Genomic DNA, 15,319 nt, shown 5'->3' with positions numbered 1-15,319 from the left:
ATTTTAGGATCCTCCTTCTAGCTGGGTGATAAGTGGATGGTGTATAACCAGGTAATGTGAACAGAGATGCTACCAAACTCCAGTAACTACATGTCCTTGTGTCTCTCTCACCATCTACCTCCCTCATCCCCGTTGCCACCACATCAATACAAGTTGTCTTTGTCAGTTACCACATTACTTCATACCATCACCACCACCACCACCACCATCACCACCACCATCATCATCACCATCATCATCACCGATTGCCTCTCAGAACTGGGCAACTTTGTACTCTTCCATGGCAGAAAAGACTCTCATCTCAAATTCATAGATCAAATTTGGTCTCTATTTTATTTAAAACCCTTCCAAGCCTAGTCTTGAAAATTATAAGGTGTCACCGCATCTGACCTGAGAATTCAAAAGCAACTGACTAACACAAATGATGTTTGATGAAAATTATCCTAGGATGGTTATGAGTGCAATACAGATATGTATATATACTTAGTTCATGCACATAAAAAATTACAAGTACACGTGACAACGTGCTGTTTGCTCAATGGTTAAAATATAAAAATACACTTTTGTCTGGTTTCATGTATAAAGTTAAATTCTCTTTTTCTTTTTTTAACTGATTCTGTGGTCATTAACAAAGGGGACAGCCACACACATCCATCCATAAGTAAGTACTTGTAGGGACCTTAGAACTGACAAGTCTCACCCCTCCCAAAAAATACCCTGCTTCTACCACTTTTTTTTAAATCTGGAAACCACATAAATGTGCTGTGTGAACTCTCTGATTTTCATGTCCCTTTATACCTGTCTTTGTGGGTGGTGGCTAAAAATCTCCAAAACTTTGCTCAGTCATTCAGGTCTAGATCAAAATTATAACTCCTTGGTGCTGGCACCTCAGGGCCACATTAACAGCATCTTTGCTTTTAGCTACTTCCTGCCCTTCACGTCATTGTACTCATGGAGGAGGGAGATGTGGGCCTCCGGTTCACCCACTGCCCTCTTCCATTAACTGGGAGATCTCCTAGTCCAGCGTGTCCTGTTTCAGTTTCTCAGTGTCAGAATTCAAAGACTCCTCGCTGATCTCATCAGCCTGTTCAGACTTGGGAGTTGGCTGTGATTATCAGAAGGCCCCACGACAACTTCAGTGGAGTCCTGACTCAGTCCTCCTGAGGACTTCGGGGCTTCCATTCAACAGGTAAGTCCAAAGCACAGAAAGTTGAATGGCCATGAGGAGTTACTGGGCAACCCGAGAAACAACCAGGGTTTCTGAGTAGAGACGATGGTAGGTCTGAGCAGAGCACTGGTCGAAGAATTCTCACTGAGGCCGAGGTGAGCACACCAAACCCACCTGCGGAGGAGAAAGAGACAGCAGATGCTTCAACCCGGAGGAGTTGGACAGGGAGCCAATGCTGCCGGAGTGGCGCAAACGTTGGAGCTGTGGCAGACAGCCAACTGTGTGGGGCCTTTCAGTGGTGATGGTGGCAGGGGCAGGCTCAAACCTTTGGCGCAATACCTACAGCCTGATCTTGGACCTCAGAAAGGCTAGGGGGCTGGCCATGTCCTTCACTCCTGCCTCCCCTTGCTCCACATCCTCTCTGACCTCTCATTGCCACAACTTCACTGGCTTGAAGGACTTAGGACGCTAGCTGCCGCTCTAGGACAAGGGCACTTCGTCCCGGGACACCTACCCTCAATCCCCAGCCTAAGCTGGGCAGACCTTATTCATTTTCCCCATGTCTAGTGCGTTCTGCTGAGCAGCGGCAGCTGACTGTCCCCTGCTCTAAACTCTGGAAGCAGCACTCGCACTCAAGTCTGATCGATGACCTCAGCCTGCAGCAACAGGGGCTGTACCCTCAGTGTGCGATCTCGGTACACAGAACAAAGCAAATCAATTCAAACAACACAGAACAGCAGGGAGGTCGCGGGGAAACCTGCCTACCTGAGGCCCGGTGCACTATCTAGGAATCTCCGCTCGCTGCTTTTGTAAACGGCCTAATTTTCTCTTCCTTATCTTTCAGATTTGCCTCTAACTACATTCTTCTGAGCTTTAAAACCCTTGCACAACTAAATGAAAAGGAGAAGCGATGAAAAGTCTGTTCTTTGCCAAGCTGGGGCAAACTGTTTTCCTTTTCGTGAGATAACGGAGATGACAAACTGCCAAATTAAAAATATTTTGAATTTTTTTTTGCTATTAATAAATCATACAAACAGATAGCAACCAAAAATACAACTTACTTCAGAGGTGTGTGGTGGCTATTTCAGTGGGACAAAAAAGAAAAAAAAAAAAAAAAGGAAAAGGAAGGCCGGGTGGCCTGCATTTAGCTCACATTTTGAAATTCATGTTCTGCAGCAGAAAGACAGAAACAGGAGATCACTCACAGTATACAGTTGGTGTCTAAACAGGGTCAGCCCCTGAAAAGAAAAGAGGTAGGGTGCTGGTGTTACCGACTTACAGATACGATTGGGCATACAGGGGATGTGGGGAGAGAAGGGGGAACAGAGTGGGAGAGAACAGATACTTTTGCGATGCGACTGGTCAAAATGTCTTGAAAGGGAAGCCACAAACTGTTTTGTTACAAAAAAAAAAAAAAGGGCATGGTGTTTAACATCGGTTTAGAAAGGCATCCTTTGCCCTTTCAACATGCCCAGGGCCCCTCTCACACAAACGCGAGATAATGTGCTCTTAAGGAAGAAGTCAAGTGCCCACCGCCTTTTGAAACTGCCTGAGGAGAATTAACGGCCTTCGCCATCTTCTTTTAAACAACCTTGCCGGGTTTTCCGTAGGCACCTCGTTTATCTTGAGGGCCCTTTCATCTATTATCTGACTGTAAGCGCGCTCATGGCTCATCCGCTGGATTCCCTTTGACAGGGAAGCTTTATGACGAGTAGCCAACAGCCTGATGTCAGGTCTGAGAGGATCTCGGGGATGAAGGTGGTGGGAAAAGGGCAACCTTCTGCCGCCCCTTAACAGCGTGTGCCGAACCACAAAAATAGAGCCCTGACTCACCGTCCCTTGGGGAAAGCGGGTCCTCTTGGTTAATAGTAGAGCGTGTTGCGGCTGGCTGGTTACTTAGCTCAAAAACACCACTTAAGGGCTCCTCTGCCTTCATCCTTGGATGTGGTCTTCTGTGTGAGCTGGGAGCTTTCCAGTTGAGTGGATGAAAGGGACCATCCAAATGCTTTTCACGTGACAGATACTTTTGACCCAGTCAAGGGCTAAAAGATCTGGGGAGTTTGGCCACGGGGGCCCCAGAGGAGTTTATAATTGCTACTTCCGGCTTTTGCCCGCAGGACTAAGAACAGGTTTTATAAGGAAAACAAAACAACCTGTGTTGCAAACACAGAATTTGCCTTTGTGAATAGATCCAGCGTGGTTTGCCGTTATCTTAAGGCACGTGCTGCCTGGGCTGACGTCCTGTTCGCGATAACTTAGAAGACTTGTATTTCAGAACAAGTCTAAAGCTGTCTGTACTCATCCATGAATACTTTGGGTAACTGAAATAGACTTTTGAGAAGTCTCCCACCAAAGCATACAGCATTTCTGAGGAGAGGACAGGGACTGTTATTATTATTATTATTATTATTATTATCATCATCATCATCATCATCATTATCATCATTACTATCATTATTATTATCATTAGTAATGGGTTATTAATTATTAATTATTACATTGTTGCATGGCAGGAGGCATGGGGGCTGTTGTTGTTGTTTAAAATCTTTCATTTTAATCAAACAGATGGCCTAAGTACCATTACTGCAGAGCTCACACAAACATACCTTGCCATTCCCATCTCCCTTGCAGAGCCTTACCCCAGAGGCATCTCCCCGACCCAGCATCTCTTGGCACCTGTACCAATTCCAAAGCTCTAACAGACCACCATGTCTTTGCACTTGAGTACAAGAACAAGCAAAGTCATCTCTGGACTTGTCTCCTCCTACTCTCTCTCCTTTACCTTCTCTCCCTCAAAAGCATCTACAGGCTGTCCCCTCCTATGACGCGCTGGATTCTGTCAAAAGTATCTATTACTCGCTGGGATTGTGGTTGGGGGAATTTGTTAGACTCTTTCTCCTTCATTCTCTGCCTAGTCCTTTCCCATCCCATTAAGGATTAAAAAAAAAAAAAAAAACACCACACATCAAGTTTCCTCTCCATTCCCACGTTTACTATCCCAGGAAAGCACCTATCACCACACATGATGATTATAATTGCCAGACATCTTATTCATGATGGATGTAATATGGCGCAAATACGTCTCAACCCTTGGCAAAATATGAGGAGGAAATGATCGGCCCCCTGCTCCCTCGTCATAGTCTTCTACAGCTCCAGGTCTCCAGCCCATCAGGTTTAATGTTTAAAATAATAACAATAACAACAACAACAACAACAACAATAATAATAATAATAATAAACAAAGATGAAAAATTCTTTCCAGGTCAAATAAAAGCATTTCCCGTATGAAGTTAATCACCATTCTGTAACTTCATCGGTAGGGAATTTTAATCCAGTCTTCTGGCAAACATTCCTTGGAATATTAAAACAAAAAACAAAAAACAAAAAAAAAAAAAACTCCCTAACTGCATCTGCTTAATATTCTTGCTTCTATCTAATTGCTTCCATCTCTCTCTGTGTGACTTATTTCTCAGATCATTTATAATCCTTGTAGACACACCACACTGGCCCATTGTCACAGTCCCCCTTGAAATGTATGGTGCTCTTGCGTTGAACACCGGAACTTTATCCCCACCCCCACCCCCCCTGCTTCGGAATCTCTCTATGCTTCTCCAAACACTCCCACACCGGCTTTTGATAAGGTAGGGATAATATGAATGTCCCTGAGATTTTGAGCTGACGGAAGAAAGTTTCCTTCTTGTATTCTATTTATGTCTTCAGCATGACACGTCATTTGCATTTAGTAAGCGCTTGGTGATTGGCCAACTTCAATTATTTGCGAACAATTGTGCTTTGGTAATTTGCCTGGAAGGGGGAAAACAAAACAAAAAACGAATCCAGACTCTTTGAATTATGTCCTGCAAGGTAGAAAATCAGGAGAGCTCACTTTACGAAGTCATGGCTGGCGTCTTCAGCTTTCAGACTCGTCAGCGTGTTGTTGTGTTTTTTGTTTTTAATAGCCAGTGTCAGACAAAAACTAAGCGTCTTTAGACACACTCGGCAGGAAACAGGCACTCTATTTTCCTCATGTCCCACCCTCAAGCCAGTGACCTCCCTTGATCTCTGAGATGACAGTTTGCCAAGTCCCATGAAGATGGCATTCACAAATGACCCCATTAGATTTCCTAAAGACCTTAATTGCCCGAGTCCTTTCACTCAGAGGTCTCTGAGGTCCAAGGAATGTTATCCTTCAGTTACTCCGGGTACAGCCTCCACCTATTGTCGCTTTAATCCCTTCTGAATCCCTGAGAATGCCAAGCACTGAGGCCGACTTTGACTCTCCTACTGAATTACAAGATACTTTACATGCTTCTGTCACGTAGTCATTCCCCCATGTTACCATTCAACAATGACATCCACTTTCATGTCCAAACATAGAGGACAAGCACATTGTGATGAATGTAGCCTTAACAGTGCAAAAAAAAAAAAAAAAAAAAAAAAGCCACCCTACAAAGGACCACTCGAGGCTGGGGTACCAAGTATCCATTCTTCACCTATAATAGAAAAAAATTATCTGGCCTTTTTCTTACAAATCATCAGAGACGGGGGTGGCGGGGAGACAGACAGACAGACTATCATTTGAATGGCACTATATTAAAGTAAACCCATGGGGAAAAAACAAGGTCAAATTATTGAAACTTTAGCTTTTTTTTTTCCATGTTTGTGGCATGGAGATCTACTTATACAAAACAGAAGTAAGTCTATGGGGTGAATGAGGGAAGAGCGTTAAAATAAGTAAAAACAGATTAATAAGGTAACCACAAAGGAAAAAAAATCAGGCTCTCTTACATTTAATTAAGTCACACCAGAATTACAATGCTGTAATTTTCCTTGTTTAAAATTTGTAGCAGCCTTGTATCGAGACCTTTTGAATTAAACTTTCACAGTCCATGAAACTTGACTACACAAAGTAAGCCATCTGTGTGTGCTAAAGTTTTCTCCACAATGGAGTTTGTTTCTAGTACACGAAGGACCATGGGGTAGTTTTCTGCCCTTATGTGCACACACCCGCCATCCACATATTCAAAGGACAGAGGTGAAGCACTTCGTTCCTCACAGGAAAACCAGCATAAACGAAGGAAGCTTTACTCGGATGATGGACTGGGAGAAGGACAGGAATCGTATACATCAAGAGCTCCCAACACATCTAAGAAATTGTGACATCATTAGGTTACAATCAGTATGCAGCTAGATGACTCAATTGTTTGTGAAACATTGATTTTTTTTTTCTTCAATCAAATCAAAGTGATTAAGGGCTGGGTGATAACAGTGTTAAAACGACTGAAGTCCTAGCACAACCAATGAGAGAGACAGAGACAGAGAGGCAGACAGAGACAGAGAGAAAAAGGGAGGCAGACAGAGACAGAGAGAAAAAGGGAGGGAGAGGGAGAGGGAGAGGGAGAGGGAGAGGGAGAGGGAGAGGGAGAGGGAGAGGGAGAGGGAGAGGGAGAGGGAGAGGGAGAGGGAGAGGGAGAGGGAGAGGGAGAGGGAGAGGGAGAGGGAGAGGGAGAGGGAGAGGGAGAGGGAGAGGGAGAGGGAGAGGGAGCGCACGCGCAAAACAGACAAAACCATGGTGATTAAAACCACAGTCTATCTCCTGAAGAAAACTTGAACTTAAAAATTCTCCAGGAAAGGTGTTCCCAGTTATCGCTACACCACACCGCAACTGCTCTCTAACACCAGCGCTGCTCAGCTCCAGCCGAAGGAGAAGGGGGATGAGGAAGGGGATAAGTAAGGAGGTACCTGTTACTTCACTTATACAAATCGGACTGCCCGCAAATCCACTGGTGGTAAAGCAACCAGGGAAAAAATGGCTACAAAAACTTCTCAAAAGAGTGCGCCCTCTACTGGAGGAGTGAGGAAACCTCATCCTCACAGGACTGGTACTGTGGCTTTCCATGACATTAGACACTGTCAGAAGTCCCCTAAACTTCTGATTCTCAAGCTTCCCTTTCAGCGTCTGGTGCTAGAAATGGCTCAGGACTTCAAAACAGACCTGCGCTTCCAGAGTGCAGAGATTGGTGCTCTGCAGGAGGCAAGTGAGGCCTATCTGGTTGGCCTTTTCGAAGATACCAACCTGGGTGCTAGCCATGCCAAACGTGAAATAGTTATGCCAAAAGACATCCAGCTAGCACGCCGCATACGCAGAGAACGTGCTTAAGACTCCACTATGAGGGGAGACATTTCATTCTCAAAAAGATTATTTTCCTTCTTCCTGTTATCGTAGTTCTGAATGTTAGATATTTTTTCCACGGGGTCAAAGGTACCTAAATCTATGATTGCGAGTGGAAGCATAGGGGACAGAATCAGGTACTGGCAGTTTCTCCACGTTCATTTGTGTGTGAATTTTTAATATAAATGCGAGATGTAAAACATCAATGCAAGCAAAATGTCTCAGTGAACACATCTCAATAGTTCGACTTTATAACAATTATAAATAAACCCGTTAAAATTTTCTGGACAATGCCAGCATTTGGATATTTAAAAAAGAAGTAAACTTCTTACTGATGGAAGAAAAACAACAAACAAACAAACAAAACCCTCCAGAAATGCACTATCTTTACATTTTTAAATCCAAAGATTCGACCCAGAAGGAAGAAGGGGAAAATACATAAAACTAAACCAGGAAAGGTGCTGAAAATTGACAGTTTATACTTTCACCATGAGTATGCCTGCCTTACCACAACCCGACTGGTTTGAGCAAAAATGTTGCACAACCAATCAGTAAGAGCACTCACCGGCCGGCCTGAAGACCCAAGTATCTGGGTTCCACGTAGTAAGTAGAGTGACAGACCTGACCCCCTCAAACTGTCCCCTGACTTCTACCTGTGCCATACCCACACACATGCACACGATATAAATAAAAAATCTTATCTTTATAATTTCCAGAAAGATACCATAGCAAGCTCATGTTGTCTAGGACTTTAACTCCACTGATATGGTAGTATAAAAAGTGACCTATAGATCGAAGGCAGAACCTGAAAACAGAGACTGGAGTGCTTCCTGAATGAAGTTAGCAGGGGTGGGAGGAGGGGCTGTTGCTTTTCCATCTGCTTTGCAACACTGGGCGCTTCAGGGAAAGCCAGCCCCTGGTCGGTTGTGCAGGACAGCAAGTCAGTCTGAGGAGCCTACTAAGGTATAACTATACTGTGTTTATGGGCTGCCAGGTTTGAACACTCCCAGATCAGGGCAGCTTTTAAATGAGGACTGAAACAATGAAATCCAAGCTAGAAGATACTCCATGTCTGTGGAAAATAGGAAGGCAGGAAACACTCTGAGACACTTAAGATGAGAGTGGTCAAGTTGCTAACCGTGTGCTCACTTCCTCTTTGCAAACCAAAACCCAAAACCTTGCAAAGAAATAAAACCATCACAGACCAAAATTATCCTGACCCAAAGTCTATACAATTCTAAGAATTTCCATACGGTTAGAACAGGCTTTGTGAACAGGAGCTGTGAAGTTTCACATTGAATTTCACATTTTCATCACCAAATACATTGTATGCACCTATCCGCTGTCAAAAACAAACAAGAGAATTGAAAGAATCAGAAGTAGGAAAAAAATTAGCTTTCAATCCTCTTATATAACTTCCACCTGCATTCAGCCCTTCTTCATTGGGACAAGGGCTGGAGAGATGGCTCAGTGGTTTCACGAACACTTGAGGTTGCAGAGAACTTGGGTGGAGAATCGAACCCGCGACCTCTAGAAGAGCAGTAAGTGCTCCTAACCTCTGAGCCAACTCTCCGGCCCAATAAATACGTTTTTAGCTTAAGCGTCTCCTATGCAATATCTAGAATGCATTTTATACTTTAAGTTATCAGCTATTTAGCTAAGCTGCTAATTAACCGCTGAGTACTATAGTCTATCCAGCTCCCCCACCTGGAGAGCAAACTCACTCCCCTGAACTGAGTGCTGGAGTCCAGGTGACGGAGCAGGCAGAGGCAGGGTCCCTTGTCCTCTGTGTTGAAATCCAATCCTGATCTCTCCAGATAGCCAGAGGGAGGAGATACCCATAGCGAAGAACCAATGAGATACCAGAACAGCCTTGCTCATCTCCCTACAGACACCTTCTGTCACTTTTAACCTGGGACTCAGGTCTTCTTGAAGGTAGCAGGTGTGGGGCTCCTGACTCCCTATCTTCAGGGCCTCGGGGATTCCCATACTGTTGTGGCATTCGGTACTGTATGTTTGGTTTGGGATTTGGGTATTTTATGACAGCCTTTCGTGTAATCCAGTCCAGCCTTGAACTCATTCTGTAAAAAAATGACCTTCTGGTCTTCCCACCTCCCCTGACTGAAATTAACACTAAGACACAATCGGCTGAGGTAGGTAACAGGCGCAGCTTTTGCTCTGTAGGCCTCAGTGTGACTCAGGCCAAATTGTGAAACTGAGGCCTGGTCTCATTCTTCCCCTGAATTCTTGTTCATTCCCGCCCAGCCCTCTAGGTCTTCTACTGAAAGACAATGACAACCCTGCCTGGTGGCTGCAGACACTGTTATTGTTTGCATCTGAAATGTTATCCATGCTTGGTCACATGCTTGGTTGCAGTTCTGTTCCCAAGGCTCTGGTGTCCGTAGGAGGTGACGGTCAGCTGGGAGGATTAGATCGCTCTGGGTGGGCCATTGATCGTTATGACCACGGCTGGGTCCGTGATCGGGCTGGGTTCCCATTCTACACCCATGTGAACCACTTGCTGCTGGTTTCCACTTTGCCACCCTCACCATAGAGGTCGGAACTCTTCTGACACCGCAGGCTAAATAAAATAAACCCTTCGCTCCTGAGACTGCTCCCGTCAGAAACTTTGCTCTACTAACGATAAGGAATCTAATCCACTGTACGGCCTGACATAGAAGCAGACTGCTGTTGTACAAGCCCCAGATGCCCAGGACTTCTGGGGAACCACTGCAACCTGTGTGGGAGGGCAGCCTGGATTTCAGATGCACTTGAAGAATTAGAAAACATGGGATAAACAAGCGTCCACCATAGATGCAGCAGAAAGAAATCCAAACTCTCTTCTGCAAGCCACTCGTGAAGAGGCTGGAGGGAGAGGGGGGCAGAAATCCACTTTGGTGGGGGCAAAAGGGGAGAGAGGAAGGAGGGGCAGGAACAAGAGAGGAAGGAAAGGAAGGAAGGAGTCTTGTTTCCGATCCTGACTTCACTGTTACTAGGTGAATCTGAGCCTCCATTTATCTGTAAATAGAACAATAGCATATACCATAAAGAGTTACTGTGAGACTTGAAAGAGTTAGCACATGCTAGATCAAGTCATAAAGAGTGCTCAGTGAGTCCCAAGCCCCTCCTCCTTTCCCCATTTCCTCCTGGAACACAACAAAGATCTTTGTAGCCTTCCAGAGTACAGAACTGTTTCTTCTCCCACTCCCCACCCCACCCTGCTCATTTTTCCAATCTCTCCCCTTCCCTACCCCTGTCACTCTAGTTTTGTGGTGTCATTCCTTTGCCTCTGTGAGACGGTCTAAGTTTCATAACAATCCAATCAAGCTCAATTAATGGAATTTTAAAGGGGCCTGGAAAATCAGCACTATATTAAATTATGAATGCAAAAACCTAGAGCAAAACAAACCCCATGGCTCAGAGCAAAAGTTTATGCTTTTAATGTGTAAGGAAGCCATTTGTCCTTGGCCGCAACCCAAGCCTACCCCAAGCAGCCAGATCCAGCCGCAGCCAACCATGTAGATTCATTGTGGAAATATGGCTGCCTTCCTCCATATTGAAACAACTATTAGCTAACACCGGGAGGGTGAGGGGGTTAGCATGAACCTGGAGATCGGGGCATTAAAGTATGTTTTAATATGTAGGCAGGAGTTTAATCCCAGTTATCTTAGCCAATAGGCACACCTTAAGCAGAATACCAGCTCTGGAGGTCCTGGAAAAGTAATTTTCTCCTCCTACCATCATTACTGTGCATCTTACTTTAAGGGATTTGCTAAGCTGTTAGAGGAGCATGATTCCCAAGTACGATGAAATCCCTTCTACGAATTGAGCGAGTCAGCTCATTATCACGCCTGGCAGTCCTAAGTTCTACCAGTGTATAAAACTGTGACTCCGTACTGACTTCTGTCATAAAGATAATAATTGTCATCATTGATATTACCTAAGAAATCGTCTCAAGCTATAATCCCACCACCTTCCCTACCGCACTTTGGCTAATTTCAGTAGCGCCCCTGGACGTTGACATTCACAAGGGAGTGTTTCTCAATTACTTTGATACTTTTACTTTTCCTAATGCTTAGATTTCCGTGGTATTGCTTATCCCAGGAAACCAAACTCTTTTCTGTAACTTGCAAGCGTTGGCCCTTAAGGGATTATACGTGACATTGTAACAAGTGAGAACTCTTTTTTTCCTAACACTGCTGATTAGCCTCATACCCCCGCCTCGGCCAAAATGGTAACTATTATTTTCTTCCTGGGTGGAAGAAGAAAGGCAGGGCTCAGCCTCTCCAAAATAACTCTTCTTGTATCAGTGGTTCTTCGGCTCCTTGGAGGATAAATGACCTTCGCTCCCTTCAGAACGATGCCTGTAAAATGATGGAAACATCAAATCGTCTAATTGCTCTTTATGGCTTTTCCAACTTCTAAAGCGTTTTTTATGAGCCTCCCCCAACTCCTGCTCATTCTGCCAGGAACACCTTCTTCTGAAATTTCTTTGCCCCTCCCTCTTTAGTTCTTCCCCAAGCCCCTATGTGTGAGCCCTTCTCGCACATTCTGCCCTTCCATGCAGCAAAGGGTTTGGAGCTCCGGATTTGTCCCCCTACAGCATCTCCTGGAAGCTCCCTCAGATGGCTTCAATTACCACCTGGATGCAGATGATTTTCAAGTCTCCAACCCCAGCCTTGACCTCTCACTCTCCTTTCAATCCCGAGTTTCCTCCTGTCTGCAGAATATCTCTACTTGGGTGTCCCACCACCTCCTAAAACTAAACATGTCAAAAGCCGAGGTCATTATCTCTGCGTGGGCCCCTTCATTGTCTCCCTCTTTCTCCGGGGGCCATCAATAGCACTCAGGCTTGAGGCTGCAATTCCCAGAGCCCCCCAGATGGGCCTGAGGCCCCCATCACCTCCAGGTCTCTGAAAGGTAGGTTTCTGCCCAGGCACTCCCACTCAACCAAACACTGGGGCAACATTGTGATCTCAAGTGCTTTTTCCTCAAGTTTGTTATTTTTAAAACTCTACATTCCTATTTATTCAAAGGTTGACGAATTTTTAAGACCACAGGCACATTCCATTCCTTAGAACGCCTTGACATCTGGAGCCCTCTGAACTGACAAGCCAGTCTGCCCCTCCCTCTGACTCATGAATATAGATTCTAGAATGTATGACATTGCATATTTGTAAACCTTTTTATTTCCCAATATAATTGATAGCTGCACTTACCAATTAAATAGTGAATGATTTGCAATTAACCTGAGAGGTTGATGAAGTAGACGTTTTAAGTGATTTTTTTTTTTAATTCCTATTCTTAATTCCTATTCTATAGACCAAAAGCCATCACCATCCTGGGCCTGGGACTTGATTGGATGTCATTCTTGGTAGCCTCCTCCTCTATCCCATTATAAGGCACTAATTACACTGTCAGGATGATGGTAACAGTCTTTCAACATACCAGACATGACAAGAAATGTGTTCATGGGAGTTCATTTAATCCTTCAACCACCCAAGAAGCAAATGCATAAATTGGCAGGATTTTTGTAACAATTCATTATTCAAACTGGCTTTTCACGTGAAAGAGACCCTTCCTCCTACCCTACAGGGTAGCTTGGACTTCTGGCATAGTTTGCCCAGAACTCTTAATTCTGCATTTTCCGGGTTCTGGCAACTCAATTCTTCTATGCGCATTGGGCTTGCCATCAAGTTGACCACCTGATGATTTTTAAAGATGCTATGGGAAATAACCGGGCCAGTATGCTTCTTCATTCCTGGTCAGGAGACGGATACTATAGCAGAGCATATGAGCAAAGCCAGCTCTTTCCACCATGCCTTCTGAAGTCTGAATTATCTACCCAGCCCTGGTACCATCTTCAAGACGAGGTAGAGCCATAGAATGCTCAGCTGAGGCAAATCCAAGTTTCACAAATGGGGTCGGTTTCACCTGTTCCTCGAAAGAAGAGAGGGGGACTGGCTATACTGCAAATTCTCTGTAATTGCCAAGAAAAGAGTGGCCATCACAAAGCTCACAAGAGACAAGGCTTGGAGTCAAATGTGGTCTGCCCACACACTCATGTTTTCTCCGAGGCCCCCTGCTATATGCCGAGAAGTAGAAGAATCTAGAAGCAAACTGCCTAAGACACAGGTCCTGCAAGATTTGTTGGTGGTGATCTTCAAGGAACCATATGCAGGCTTCTAGGGCCACTGAATAAAAAACGTTTTTTTTTTTTTTTGTTTTTTTTTTTTTTTGTCCCATCTCTTAAACATCTACTTGTTCAGTGGTGTTCATTTGTAAGAGGAAAAGCGCTTTCCTCCCAGGCCATGCCCTCTGTGCCATCCACCCTATCATGTGTCATCTAAGCAGTGTCATTTCAGAGTCACAAGCCAGAGATCTCTAGGACTAAGAACTTCATCCCTGGGGATGCCGAGAATTAGAAATGTAGCTGAGAAGCCTTCTGTACCCAGACGAAGACTAGAAGAAGGCAGGTGTGACCAGATGGAGAGGGGGAGCCTTAGAACCAAAGGCTACCCGAAGAGTCCATTTTTGAATCAAGGACAGCACAGAGCACAGGAAATGGACCCATGGTATACAAGTATATGAGAAGCATCCTGTAGCATGTGTGTGCTTCAGATTAGAGTACATGCATGAACTTCTCAACATAAGGGTCGGTTCTGCATGTTCATAACCCTCCAGTCCTAGAACAATGTTTGGAACAGAATGAAAAGTCGATCGAAGCTAGATAAATGAACTTATCATTAAATTTGTTCTTTTCAATTTCATTCATGTATACAATGCGCTTTGATTGCTCTCATTCCTTTACCCTCTCTGAGCTCCTTCCCACGTTTAATGATGCTTTCCCTCCTTTTTATAAGCCCCTTCCCATGTTCACAGCCTTTTCGTTTTGTTTTGTGACTCAGTGAGTTTATCCAGTTCTGTCTGTGTGATGATGAGCTTGGAGCCATGCACTGGAGCCTGGTAAGCTCCCCACTGAGTACCTAACTGTGGACAATGGTTTCCTTTATCAGAGGCCAACAGCTCAGCAGGAAGAAGTAGAGAAGCCACGATCCCCTCCCTCATCCACTCCTGACTGCTGGGAAGTCCGTTTTCAGGCCCACTGTACTCACTACCGCTCACTGCCAAGAAAGAATTCTTTGATTAAGGGTGAGAGTGGCATTTAACTATGGAGTAAGCGTACACATTTGGAAGGTAGTTCGGGGCTATATTCATTTAGCTACATGAAAATAGTAAATTCCCCCCTCGTGTTAGATTGGGATTGATGGACGCGACATGGAAATAAAAGCAAGAGGAGACTGGCCTCTACAGGAACACACTGTCTAGAAACCAGAACAATGAGGAACAGTAGTCTCTCTTCACACAAGTGGAGACTGTTTATAGGACAGACAAGGGAACACTGGGGGTGGAAGCTGCCATCTTTCTTCTGTGCAGTCTCAAAGTTGTCAATACCAAAGGTCAGGCAGTTCTTCTTATCGCTAGGTTCCCAGATGCTAACACCCTAAAGAGCCTGCTGTAAGCGTGTTCTCTTTCCTGTTCAGAGATTCTCAGCTTATATGAGGCCCTCAGGGCATTAACCCCTTAGAGCCTAACCCCGTCCCAGGGATGGGATTTTAACTGAGTTTACAGTTCCAAGGACCAGTTGCATACTGTGGAGCGGGCCTCAAACTCAAGAGAGTTGTTGGTTACCCCCATAGCAGTGAAGCCACCGTTGTAATTGCCGTATCTTTCCTGATAAACTAGTGTTAGAGCTCACAGGGCTCCTAAGACGGCTGGTGTCTTTTCTTCCCCGGAATCACCGTCCAGTGCAGTAAAAGCTAGCCAGCATGGAAGACGCTTTCAACTCAGTTTCAGGAGATTTTTAAGTAATGGCACAAGAGAGTAAAATCTGTCATAAATCCATTGCGAATAAAGACCTGGGAAGACAGAAACTACAGTATAAAGTTCAATTCGTCTTTCATCAATATAAATTACAA

General features: G+C 44.7%; 1 protein-coding gene across 30 annotated transcripts in view; it reads right to left on the bottom strand.

Annotated features, from left to right (window-relative positions):
* Window positions 1-306: 306 nt before the first annotated feature.
* Window positions 307-15,319, bottom strand: part of LOC120096947 (uncharacterized) — a 101,313-nt gene continuing 86,300 nt past the window's right edge. For 10 of the 30 annotated variants that reach the window (XR_015638265.1, XR_015638264.1, XR_015638259.1 and 7 more), the window contains 3 exons: window positions 3,002-3,535; window positions 2,322-2,406; window positions 307-1,342 (listed from right to left, as the gene is read on the bottom strand). Coding sequence is in view for 3 of the 30 variants with exons in the window: in XM_087586850.1 (XP_087442976.1) it covers window positions 11,647-11,704 (58 nt within the window). In the remaining 27 variants the exon portion in view is untranslated. Of the gene's footprint in view, window positions 1,343-2,229; window positions 2,407-3,001; window positions 3,536-10,686; window positions 11,705-12,807; window positions 15,260-15,319 lie in introns of those variants that run through there. The other 20 variants (XR_015638272.1, XR_015638278.1, XR_015638275.1 and 17 more) reach the window with 7 other exon arrangements.

Source organism: Rattus norvegicus, chromosome 15 (genome assembly GCF_021556685.1).
Source record: "Rattus norvegicus strain SHRSP/BbbUtx chromosome 15, alternate assembly SHRSP_T2T, whole genome shotgun sequence".
In the NCBI taxonomy this organism is placed as follows: domain Eukaryota; kingdom Metazoa; phylum Chordata; class Mammalia; order Rodentia; family Muridae; genus Rattus; species Rattus norvegicus.
This window is presented reverse-complemented; position numbering and strand designations above follow the sequence as displayed.